This window comes from Danio rerio, chromosome 4, assembly GCF_052040795.2.
Source record: "Danio rerio strain M-AB ecotype USA chromosome 4, GRCz13ab, whole genome shotgun sequence".
Lineage (NCBI taxonomy): Eukaryota > Metazoa > Chordata > Actinopteri > Cypriniformes > Danionidae > Danio > Danio rerio.
Window position 1 is genome coordinate 16,240,001 of NC_141024.2, and position 12,151 is coordinate 16,252,151.

Consider the following 12,151-nt stretch of genomic DNA (forward strand, 5'->3'; position numbering starts at 1 on the left):
TGGAGTTGGGGTAAGTATAAGTTGCATGAACTTGCAAAGTTTCTCATAGTCAGTTAAATGTATTTTGAAGAAGCAGTATCAACAGATATTAAGCAGACAGTCTACTAATACTCATCAAAACCATGGACCATCAAAATAAAGGTTTACCTTTTTATCAGTCAAGTTTTTGAACAGTTATTTTTAAGAAGATATGTAACTTTTCTTCCCATGTCTATTCAGGTGGAGCTGATGATAACCTGATTGAGGGAGGAGAGACTAAGTTCCTGTGTAAACCAGGAGCCAGAAATATCACGGTCATCTTTCAGCCATTGCTTAGGTAGGTCCTGTTCACAAATGTACACGTCAGGTCAACATACTTTATAAAGCTGCATTTCAACAAGCTGTTTAAACTCTCCCTTACTTCATCCATCTTATCCATCATAGCATGTGATCCTTTTTCCTCCTTCCTTTCATATTTTTCATGGCTGCCGGCCATTACCGCAACATTACCAAGCCTCTGCCATTGATTTTGATTTGTTGTGACGGTATCAATTGGAGCGTTCCGTTCAGAACCGCTCCGCATTCAATTTTCCTTTCAATCTCCTAATCTATTGGATCATCGGTCCAGCCCACTAATGCCCTGTCATATTACCACTCTAATACAGAGACATATCCCAAGCATGGCCGTCCTGCCCACAACGTGACTGGACTTCCCAATACTCCTATTGCGTGCAATTACATTCAAGCTGCGGTGCATTGATTTTTCTGAGGTTTTTTTAAATCTGTTTTTTTTTCTCCAAAGATTGTCACTGATGCTTTTAGATGGCTTGATGCTATTTTGTCCTGGATGTAACAACCTTCTCGGACACTGTTTTAAACGACCCAGTGGTTACAACAAAACAGGGCTCAGGTTGTGTTGCCATGCTACGGTTTTTGTTATGCAAAATCAAACACATTTTAACCAAAGTCAAGTCACGCATCACCATCACAATTGCATTTGAACAAATCTTTACCCCTATAGGTATTAAATTTAAGAAATGTGTTAAGATGCATGTTTTTTTTACCTGTCATGTAATAGAAAAGGTGAAATATACTTACAGTATCGATATCGATATCGGCCAATGAATGCTATTTTTAATGTTATCATTATCGGTCCTATGTCAAACTTATAAGATATATTTATTTAACTTGTTTGTTAATTGAATCTCAATTTGTTATTTAACCTATTATTTAACCGGTTATTTTTATGCAATAGTTGCAAAGTTGCATATTAATTTGCTATGCGAAGAAAAGGAAATCTTTTATTTCTGGGATGCTGATTTATGTGAAGTTGTAAATATAGGTCTATATACTGTAATCACCTTGCAATTTTTAAACTTTTGTTTTTTTTTTTTTACTTTGATTAGGCCATTCTAAGATCAATTCAAACTTTTATGACGTGTTTTAAAGTAAAATCAGTTGTTCGCTGTATAAAAATATAACATTTTAAAATATTTATATTTATCGGTTAATTTATCGGTTATCGGCCTCCAAATCTGGAATCGATATCAGACAAATAATCCATATTGGTGCATCTCTTGTCTGAACATTCTAACAATAAAAAAGTACCCTGAAATGCAAAATGAAGAATTTCAGCCTTGTTTATCAAGAAATGAAACAAAATGAATGCTTAAACCAAGAACAAATATTGGTTAAAATATGAAAAATAATTGACTGTGTAAACAAATCCATTCCGCACATATTTGTTTTTGTTTAAATCATAAAACTGTTCTATTCAAATGTATTTCAATGAAAGTAAGATTTATCTCATGTAATTTTGCTTCGCTAGTGAAACATTTTAGTTTACATATTTCAGTGTTTTGGAGCAAATTTATTACATTTATTCAATTAATTTTTAATTTTAGAAAACATGTTTATTCATTGAATTCCAAATCATTACAAAATTTTTTATACTTTTTTAAAAGATCTTAAAGTTCCAAATTCCCTCCACATAAAATGCATTAACATTGGCTTTTAATTTAATTTAATTTAATTTTATTTAATTTTATTATTTTTTTTTTTTTCAGGAGTCCCTACTTTAGTCTTCAATGTCACATGATCTTTTAGAAATCATTCAAATATGCTGATTTGTTGCTCATTGTTGTTATATCATTGTGAGAAACTGCTTGATAATTTTGTCAAAACAATGTTTATTAATCTTTTAAGAATACTAATTTCAAAGGACCATTTAATGCTAAACTACATTTTCCAGAGATATTTGGGTTGCATGTTTTAAAAGACAAAAGAAGCATGTATTAGAAAATTTCCTTCACATAATATGCATTAACATTGGCTTTTTTATTTTATTTTATCATAATTGCCAATTGGTGGGATTTCCCTCAACATAAAGAACCGCCACCTCAATAGCAATGTAATGAGTTTGCCAAAGTTACCGTTCAAAAAGTACACCAAAATCCCCATTCAGCCTGTCACAAATGAATATAAAAGGATCATCCCTGTCGCTAACTCTCATTTGGGGGAAAACACATCTCTTAAACTTCTGTGTTTCTGGCTCAAACTCTGCAGAAATATTTTACAGTATGTCCACCATAAAGAGGAGGCACCTGCTGCACTCTAATATATTCTACCCGTGTTCATTAATCTAAATGAGCAGCTCTCAGTGTTGATGCCAACGGTGGGACGGGCAGAGGGCGGGTCAGTCAGCTGTCTGTCTCAGATGAATGGCAGGCGGATCATCGCTCTGACAGTATGGACAGCTCATCTGGTCCCTGCTGGGGTGGCGGACCGAACAAATGAATGCATGAATAAACGAGTGACTGCTCTCCACCTTTTGCCTGCCGACACATAATGGCTGCTATCAGTCATAGTCCTCTGGTATAGGAGCCTACTTGGCTCTCTAGAAGTGCTTCATGCTTTTCTACAGTGATGCTTGGTCAGATGAATAAGGAAAAATATGTATTCTCTAACAGTTTTGTTTGTTGGGATGTAATTTTGCGAGCAAAATTACATTAATTACATCTAAAAAAATGTTTTTGTGAACATCAGTCTATCTTTAGGCAGAATTGTTCTTTTAAATATAATCATATCTACTTTGGCCAGTTGTCTTTAAAATAACATTAACGGTTTATGGACATTTGGTTTGGTTTATGGATAGTTTTGTACTTTTTGAAGAGTGTACTGGACACAGCGCATATTTATTGCTGTCTTTTTTCATCATCTAAGCATAAACTTTAACTTATACATTTTGTAAAATGTGTGGGAAATATGAACCTGAGAAATATGTCTAGAGGTATGATTCTTGCTTGGTGTGTGAGAGGTACTGGGTTCAGATCCCGGACGAGACCCCAAGTTCATGTTACTCACCGTCTAGGGAAGGTGCACAACATGAAAGACAAGACAAATAAAATATGAAACCAAATTTTTATTGGGGTTTGAATTTGGAAGCTGTCAAGGCAAAATAACAACATTTTAAACCTCTACCGTACCAAAAAGGAAAATAAAATAAAATAAAATACAATTAACTACTCTAAGTACCTGACACAAAAACAGAGGTCAAAAGGTTTTACAAATAAAATTTCATCAAACTCCTTACTATTCCAATATTATATTCATTATTTACAAACTATTTACAGAATAAGCCATAACATTTGAGGGGCAATCCAAAAAAGCAAGTGACCAAAACAACATGGCCGCCAAGGAAGTTATGTCACGGCAAATAAAATACTGTAGGCCAATCAGGAATAAGCAATCAGTCTGAAGTGGCCAATCAAATGTTTTCTAGGCAAAAGAGAGAGGCAAATGAGACATGACAACCATAGGGTTGTAACAATCTGCATAGAAGATATTTGATCAATACATTAACATGTCACACTTTATTTTGATGGTCTGTTTAATGAATTAAATTACATTGCATCTACATGCTAACTAATTTTCCTTAGATTATAAGTAGAGTGTTGGGTTGGGGTTAGGGTTAGTGTAAGTTGACATGTACTTGCAAATTTTTTATAGTCAGTTAAATGTTTGTCGAAGGAGCAGTATCAACAGATATTAAGCAGACAGTCTAATAATACTCAAGTGGACCATCAAGATAAAGGATTACTTATAAACATAAAACTAATTTGCACCCCTTTTAACTACTGCATAAACTTTTATTGGAAACAGTAATTTATTAAGCTTTTTAAAAGCTTTTTATACATTTGGAAATGTTTAAATTTCAAGTAATTTTATTCTCATCCTAATTTTATCAGCAGTTAAATGTTTATTATGAAAGTTTATATTAAATGTTTTTCATGCATTTTGAAAGACTTATGAGCATTCAAATATTAGTTTATTATTAAAAATCCCATCAGTGTTTTAATTAGAATTTGAAGGCAGCTGTTGTTATGGTATCTAACCTTCCCAAGCCAAACCTTGACCCCTTTATTCAACCCTACGCAGCGATCGAACAGCACCTGTGCGGACTGATGCAGGAGTTTGTTTTATCAGTGACCAAGAAGAACCTAAACTTGCGCCAAAATCAATACGGCCTCTTAATGTTACTGCCAATCAATCCGCCGTGCAATTTGTGATCAATAGCCTCCGTGGAAGAGGCTGACGTTGAAGATCTCAGAGGTGTGGAGTTGATGCTTTTTTTTTGATTGATGCTGGGCAGGAGCAGTCCGAGGAGATCAATAATCCCTTCGGGTCGCTTCACACATCTCCAAACCCGCTCACTGTACGCTAATATATGAGCTCTGCTTCCACTGTACAGCACAAAGTGCGAAAACACTTTGGCGAGTATCAAATCTCCACTGATAGATCAATACGGTTGCTCTATAAAGACCGCTTGTGTACGTGTCGATGTCTGTTTGTGTACATTTCCATTGCTTGGAATGTACACAATCTACTACTGGAAGTATGCAGTTGTTTATGTTAGTCAGTTAGGTTTGTGACCATATACTTCACTATATGGTTTTCTATTAATATAAGCTGCAAAAAAGAAATCCAAATGTTTTAAACTAATTAAATTGCAAATGGATTAATGTACAATGGGTAACACTTTTCAATATGACTGCATTAGGAAACATAATTAATGCGTTAACTGTGAGAAATAGCTACGGTTGTTAACTTAGTTATGTTCATTTCTGTAACTGACGTTTTTTTCACAATATATGTTGTTTCCGTTATCATATAATCATTCAGATATATGATATATAGTTATATTGACATAAGCTGCAAAAAAAGGGTTACTTCATCAGGTATAATAACAAACAAAAAATTTAGAAACTCTATTTCTGCATACTGCTTTATTGTATTTAAAGGTTGATCTTTGACATCATCTCAACCAAAACACACAAAGAGGGTGGAACATAGAGTAGCCCCTCCCCTTTTTACAAAAAATTGCCAATAGTGTTTTGTTTTATCACAGCTTTGAGCTCAAGTGTTTGAGCACAAGTAAAGTTGAAAGAGAAGTTTCTTAAAGGGGGCTGGGTGTCAGATTCTAAAGAGCATTTGATTGGTTATAATTTGATGAGAAACTGAAGTATGAGGTGACGTAAATAAAATCGTTGATCCAATTAGGCAGAATTAACAAACTACAAGATTTACATGTTTATATCAGTTTTATATCTTCTAAACGTGAATTTCGTCACTGTTTTGGAGCACACTAGCTTATAGTTATTTAAAAAAAACTAACAATACTGATAGTAACATCTAAAAGAAAAACTTTATTTAAATTTCATAGGACCTGAAGGAATGTTCAGAGTACACATCTTAATACTAAATGTCTTTCATGCGTTATTCAATATCAACATTAAGAAATAGCAGGTTAACAGAGGTTTTATCTCTGTTTTAAGCCTATACAGATTGATTAAACTTAACATTTAAGAAAACTCATTGCCTAAATGACCAAATAATAAAAAAGAAATCTAAATGTTTTAAACTAATTAAATTGCAAATGGATTAATGTACAATGGGTAACACTTTTCAATATGATTGCATTAGGAAACATAATTAATGCGTTAACTGTGACATTTAGTATTAAGATGTGTACTCTGAACATTCCTTCAGGTCCTATGAAATTTAAATAAAGTTTTTCTTTTAGATGTTACTATCAGTATTGTTAGTTTTTTTTAAATAACTATAAGCTAGTGTGCTCCAAAACAGTGACGAAATTCACGTTTCTTGTACATAACATTTCATTTGCATTGCATTTAAAGTTTTTAGTTCAGTCAACTAAATGTTTTTAATTAAATGCTGATGAAATCTTAGGTACAGTCTACATAAATGTTGCTAACGATATCATAACCCAGTTTGTGCTGTTTACAGTGGTATTAGACTTTAGCCACTTACAGTATTTGTTGTCAAGCATGTAGATGACAGATGTTAGGGCATATCAGAACTTTTCCATGTCTTCAGGCGTTTGGTGCTTTGATGAACACCATTGCCAATACAATATACAGTACAACAATACTACTAAATACTCCTAAAATCAGTATTAAAGTATAAATAAGTGCCCATGATAATAATGTCCTGCATCATTGTCACGATATATTGTATTCCTGAATATCGACTCATGTCTAGACTGATAGCTCCTGGGTTTTTGCCTCGCTAACTCATTTGTGGGTTCTTATGTTTATGCGTGTTTGGTTACGCATATGAATTGGAGACGGCGAGAGGGGAGACGGAGCAGGTAGGAGGTAATTTAGTTTGACTTGTGGGGCCTCACACTGACATTTGAGTGGTATTTAAAGCCTCCTGCCCTGACTGAGGTTGGCATTTTGAAAAGGGGGCACTCTGCGGATTGCCATAATCTCTCCCCTTGTACGCGTCCATGCTCAGAGGTGATTAGACCTGGCAGGACCTGCAGTCTGTGAGATCACACCCCGGCCAGAGAACAGATGTTGGGGCCGCTGGGCTCTCAGTCTGGGGTGGGTGGAAGAGGCGGGACGGGGTATTGGTACTTTTAAAGTGACATTTTAGGGATCTTTGGAAAAATCTTTGATTGTTAAATGTTTGTGTTTATGCCTGTCACAATCAATAGATCAACTTATCGCACAACACTTGAACATGACCTCAATAATTTTTGGTAATGCAATGCAATCGCCCATACATAAAAAAAAATAAAAAATTCTTGCAACATTTTTGCTGATTGCGTAACATCTCTATCTACCCTGTTGGAGGTGTCTGTGTCAGTATGGTTTAAAAAAAAAAAACGCAATATAGTACATACTAAAAATTTCTAAAGTATGTTTAAAGTATATATCACAGCTTCTGTTACTTTTTACCTTGCACTTTTTTTTTTCTTTGTTAACATTTATTATTATTCATTTGTTTAGGGTATTTCCGTTTTCACATTCTAATTCCAATGTCTCATTATTAAATTGTTAAAATGACTATAATTTAATGAAATATTCTTAAGAATAAAATATGATGTGTTATTTAAAAGTGTACACTTGCAATGTAATGATATTATATTTTTATTTTGCCATTATATAGTGAGTGTCAGAAAATGGTTTTAAAAAGACGTGAATATTACCGCAATATATTTTGTGTAAAATATAGCGTACAACAAAAACTAATATTGTGACTGGCCTATTTGTGTGCTGTATATATAAAATGAATCTGCATACATTCATTGTTGTATCATTTATAATTAATCTTCTTTATTTCATTTCATTTATAGTTTTACTCAGTTCAATAGCTACTGAGTTTGATTGTGTAAATACATTACATGAATAAACGAGCAAGAAGCTCATATCCTGGCTCTTGAACAGAATTTGTACAGAATATTTTAAGCTAAGAAAGCCATTCTGCCATTATATAGTGAGTGTCACAAAATGGTCTTTAAATGACACTAATATCGTTTATAGCAATATATTTTGGTACAATATATTGTACAACAAAAAAGATATTGATACTGGCCTATTTGTTTGTTGTTTGTGTCAGCAAAAAGTGGCTTTTGAAGTGCTTTCAATTGTATAATGTGACACAAACAGAATATTCGTGAATATATTTTGTTTTATTTAGGTTAGTTATACTGTCCCATTCAATAGTCTGGAAACAGATTTATTAAAGTTTTTATGCTTACTAAAGATGCCTGTATTTATAAAAATATATACTAATAAAAATATTAATTATGACAGATTATTAAAAAATGTAATAATGATAAGATAAATGAAATGTAGTAAATATGCTGTACAAAATCTGAACAATTCTAGATTTCTGATTTCAGGTTCAGTACAAATTTAAATGTTCTGTATTTTTGTCATAGCTGAGCTGAATTTTCAGTCTTCAATGTCACATGATCCTTCAGAAATCATTCTAATATGCTGAATTGCCGCTCATTTCTTGTTATATCGTTGTTAGAAACTGCTTGATTATTTTGACAAAACAATGTTTAGGAATCTTTTAAGAATACTAATTTAACATGACCATTTAATGCTACATTTTCCAGAAATATTTGGGTTGCATAATTATAAAAGACTATAGAAGCATCTATTAGAAAAAATTATACATAGATCAAGAATCAGCTTTTGCGTTAAAAAACAGGATTTTATGCTTCAAAAGTTATTTTAAAATGCAGCAAAAAATATGTTAAGTAAAAGCTGTCTCATTTCAGAGGCTGCATCCTCCGAAGCATGCAGACTTCAAAAGGCGAGTCCTTCGAAGTCCACACAGGCTGAACTGAGCATTTTTAAAATGAGACGATCTAGCCACAGATCTTATCACCAGGCAACCGTAACAACTGCTGTTTATAAGCGGTAATAAAATTTGTAACAACTTTTTTTAAAGTAATATTAAAACTTATTGTAAGTGATCTGAAGGCAGATCAAGGTTCATAAAAGCTGGAAATATATTTCCTTTGATCCATACATGTACACATAAACACGTAAAATCACTAATTCGTAAGACATGTCATATTCTTTTTTTTTTTTTTTTTTAAAGGAGACAGCCTTTATGAAATGACTTGCCTTTAAGAGACTCTGGTTAAGTTTAAATGGTAAATTGCAGCTTTTCTAACCACTTCAAAGCCAAATAAAACAAGACATATTTATGAAACAACTTAAAGGTCTTTACTGTTACTTTTGCTTAATTTAATTCATGCTTCAGAAAAAAAAAACGGTATTAAAAAATCGCACATGGATATGCAGGGTACAAAGCACCTAAAAATGTTTAATATGCTACCTCGGTGGCCACAAAAAGTGCAAAAGAAGTTTAAAAAAATTTTGAGCAGAAAGATCTTGCCTTGTAAAGTTCAATTGTGCACTCTAAATATTCCACAAAAAAAACACCCATGGACTCCAGAATATGCACACAGGGACAAAACCTCAATGTACATGCAAACAATTTTTTTCATAATCATATACACATGCAGAAACATACTGTATGTATGAAAAAGAAGTGTAAATATGGACATTGTTGCTGTCGAGGATGCAACCCCCCCCCCCCCCCCCCCCACACACACACACACACAAACACACACACACAAACACATACACATACACATACACATACACACAACACAACACACAAACTAAAACTGTGCTTGTCAAGCAACAAAACACCATGTCTGAATCTTACTTATTGTTTTTGTTTGTTTTTTCCGCTGCTTTGTAGAGCTCTCAGTTTTAGCCTCTTCCATTCGTTTCACTTTTAGAGAGATACAATTGTAGGTAATTGTAAAACTCAATTTTTCCCCCCTGTTGTAGCACTTTTATTTTAGTTTGACATGTTTTTTTCATCCCCTGTTTTTGATCTCTCTCTCTTGCTCTCTTTTACACAAGGTATCAATTTCTTTAAAGGGATGGGGAAAAGCAATTCTGCAGATCACAGAGGAGGCCATTTGAGAAGTGTCAAAACTTTTAGAGTTATTGATGGCTGGGGACAATTTCCTAGGGCAGTTTTTTTTCTTTTCTTTTTGCAACTGGTAGCGTTTAGAGTTAAACACATTTTCTCCAATTGTATGTTGACTGCAGTTGTTAAAGCAGCATTGTGTTTTACAATGGTTTAAAACCATGGTGTCTGCTTTTTCAAATAATTCATAAATTGCAATTCAGGTGTCTTTTGGACAAAAAAAATTAGAGGAGAACCAAATTAAGAAGAATAGGTTCCAGTAGTTGTTTCTGGCTGTGTATTTTGTATGCACATCTTGGGATATTCATGAAACATGCTGATAGGAAGTAACAAGATGTGCATAAAATCTTAAAATGCACATCAATTGTTGAGGTGGAAATATTTTTATGCTATAAGAATTGATTTATTGATATAAAAAAATTGGGTGCAAAACAAAAAGATTTAACAGATGATGTGATTTGAATGACTAAACTAATCCGCAGATTGATCTTAGTTCACAACTTAATTTTTTTTTTCACTCTTATTTTTATTTAGTCTATTTTTTACAATACGGCACAATAATTTCACAGAAAAAAAAACATGCATATATATATATATATATATATATATATATATATATATATATATATATATATATTCACAGTGATTCGTTGCAGCTGGAAGAGCATCCGTAGTTTACCTTTCTGAACTGAAACTCAAGATTATGTCCATGCGCTTTTTCAAGTGATGTTTTGTGGAAGCTACAATCATAAATGAATTCAAGTTTACTATTTTCTGTTTATTTCAGGTTTAAAACAACTAGTTTAGTCTGTATTTTTGCAAATTTGTGTAAAAAGCTAAATTTTTTGAGTGTGTAGTTTACCTTTCAGAACTGAAACTCAAGATTACAGTATGTTAATGCGCTTGTTCAAGTGATGTTTTGTGGAACTACAGTCATAAATGAGTCCAAGTTTACTATTTTCTGTTTATTTCAGGTTTAAAACAACTAGTTTAGTCTGTATTTTTGCAAATTTGTGTAAAAAGCTAAATTTTTTGAGTGTGTAGTTTACCTTTCAGAACTGAAACTCAAGATTACAGTATGTTAATGCGCTTGTTCAAGTGATGTTTTGTGGAACTACAGTCATAAATGAGTCCAAGTTTACTATTTTCTGTTTATTTCAGGTTTAAAACAACTAGTTTAGTCTGTATTTTTGCAAATTTGTGTAAAAAGCTAAATTTTTTGAGTGTGTAGTTTACCTTTCAGAACTGAAACTCAAGATTACAGTATGTTAATGCGCTTGTTCAAGTGATGTTTTGTGGAACTACAGTCATAAATGAGTCCAAGTTAACTATTTTCTAATTATTTCAGATTTAAAACGATTAGTTTAGTCTGTATTTTTGCAAATTTGTGTAAAAACAACCCTTTTTTTTTGAGTGTGAAGTTATAAAAAATCATTCAATACTTGGCACTGAGAGATTTTGTTTTCCCCAACTGATGATCAATAACAACATAAACAGCCCATCAGAGTCTGTGCTACATTACAGTAGTTAAGCTCTTAAAGATACAGACGTCAAAACTGCAGTGCAATTAACAACAGAACGCTGCCATAGATATTGCTATTTTGTTTTAGTCTTAATTTAGCCTTACATCACTGCATTTTTTTCAGATCTTTTTATTAGTATTTTGGTCAATAAAACAACAATTTCAAAAAGTTTTTGAAAAACAGAGACAAATTATATTTGCTTCAACCGAGCCCCCCGCCCCACTGCACCATTTCCATACAGTAGGTTATGCACAATATTAATCTGTTTTACATCAGATCATAATATACTGTATACATTCATACAAGTCAAGTATAAAAGTTTCCATATGCTTACTCACCTATTATACACATTAGAAATTAAAATAAAAAAACAAGAAAAAAATTAAAGAACAAATAAACAAACTGCAAATATTAAGATCCATTTGCTCTATATATATCAGCACTGGCTGCCAAATAAGATTACTGCAACCTTTGGTGTAGTACTGAATCTTCTCCATTGTAAGATGGTACATAAGATCCCTAATCCAATAATTGAACATTTCAGGAAATCTGTCCTTCCATTTGAGCAGTATAAGACCTCTTGAAATTAATTTTGAAAAAAAAAAAATTCATACTTTTGGTATTATTGTCTAAACTGGGATCTGTAAATAAACCAAATATTCTTGTAATTAAACCAAATATTCCATCACTATAATTTAATAATCTCATTCACTATGGCAGAATGTTTTCCTATAGCCAAAGTTTTTTTGGGCGGCACAGTTTCAGATCCCCATTGAGATGAACGGGAATGCAATTGGATCTCTTTTACCAGATAT

At 32.8% G+C, this 12,151-nt stretch overlaps 1 protein-coding gene and 1 long non-coding RNA gene across 3 annotated transcripts in view; one reads left to right on the forward strand and one right to left on the reverse strand.

Annotated features, from left to right (window-relative positions):
* The window catches only part of exoc4 (exocyst complex component 4), a 207,420-nt gene that overhangs the window by 82,148 nt on the left and 113,121 nt on the right, over positions 1-12,151 (forward strand). For both annotated transcript variants that reach the window (XR_015482068.1, NM_001030134.2), the window contains exon 10: positions 220-316. Coding sequence is in view for 1 of the 2 variants with exons in the window: in NM_001030134.2 (NP_001025305.1) it covers positions 220-316 (97 nt within the window). In the remaining variant the exon portion in view is untranslated. The remainder of the gene's footprint in view (positions 1-219; positions 317-12,151) is intronic.
* On the reverse strand, positions 2,147-7,857 carry LOC147844675 (uncharacterized). Its single transcript, XR_015483050.1, has 3 exons — positions 6,137-7,857; positions 5,684-5,885; positions 2,147-4,976 (listed from the first exon to the last, which is right to left on the reverse strand). It is a non-coding gene; the product is annotated as an uncharacterized LOC147844675 (long non-coding RNA).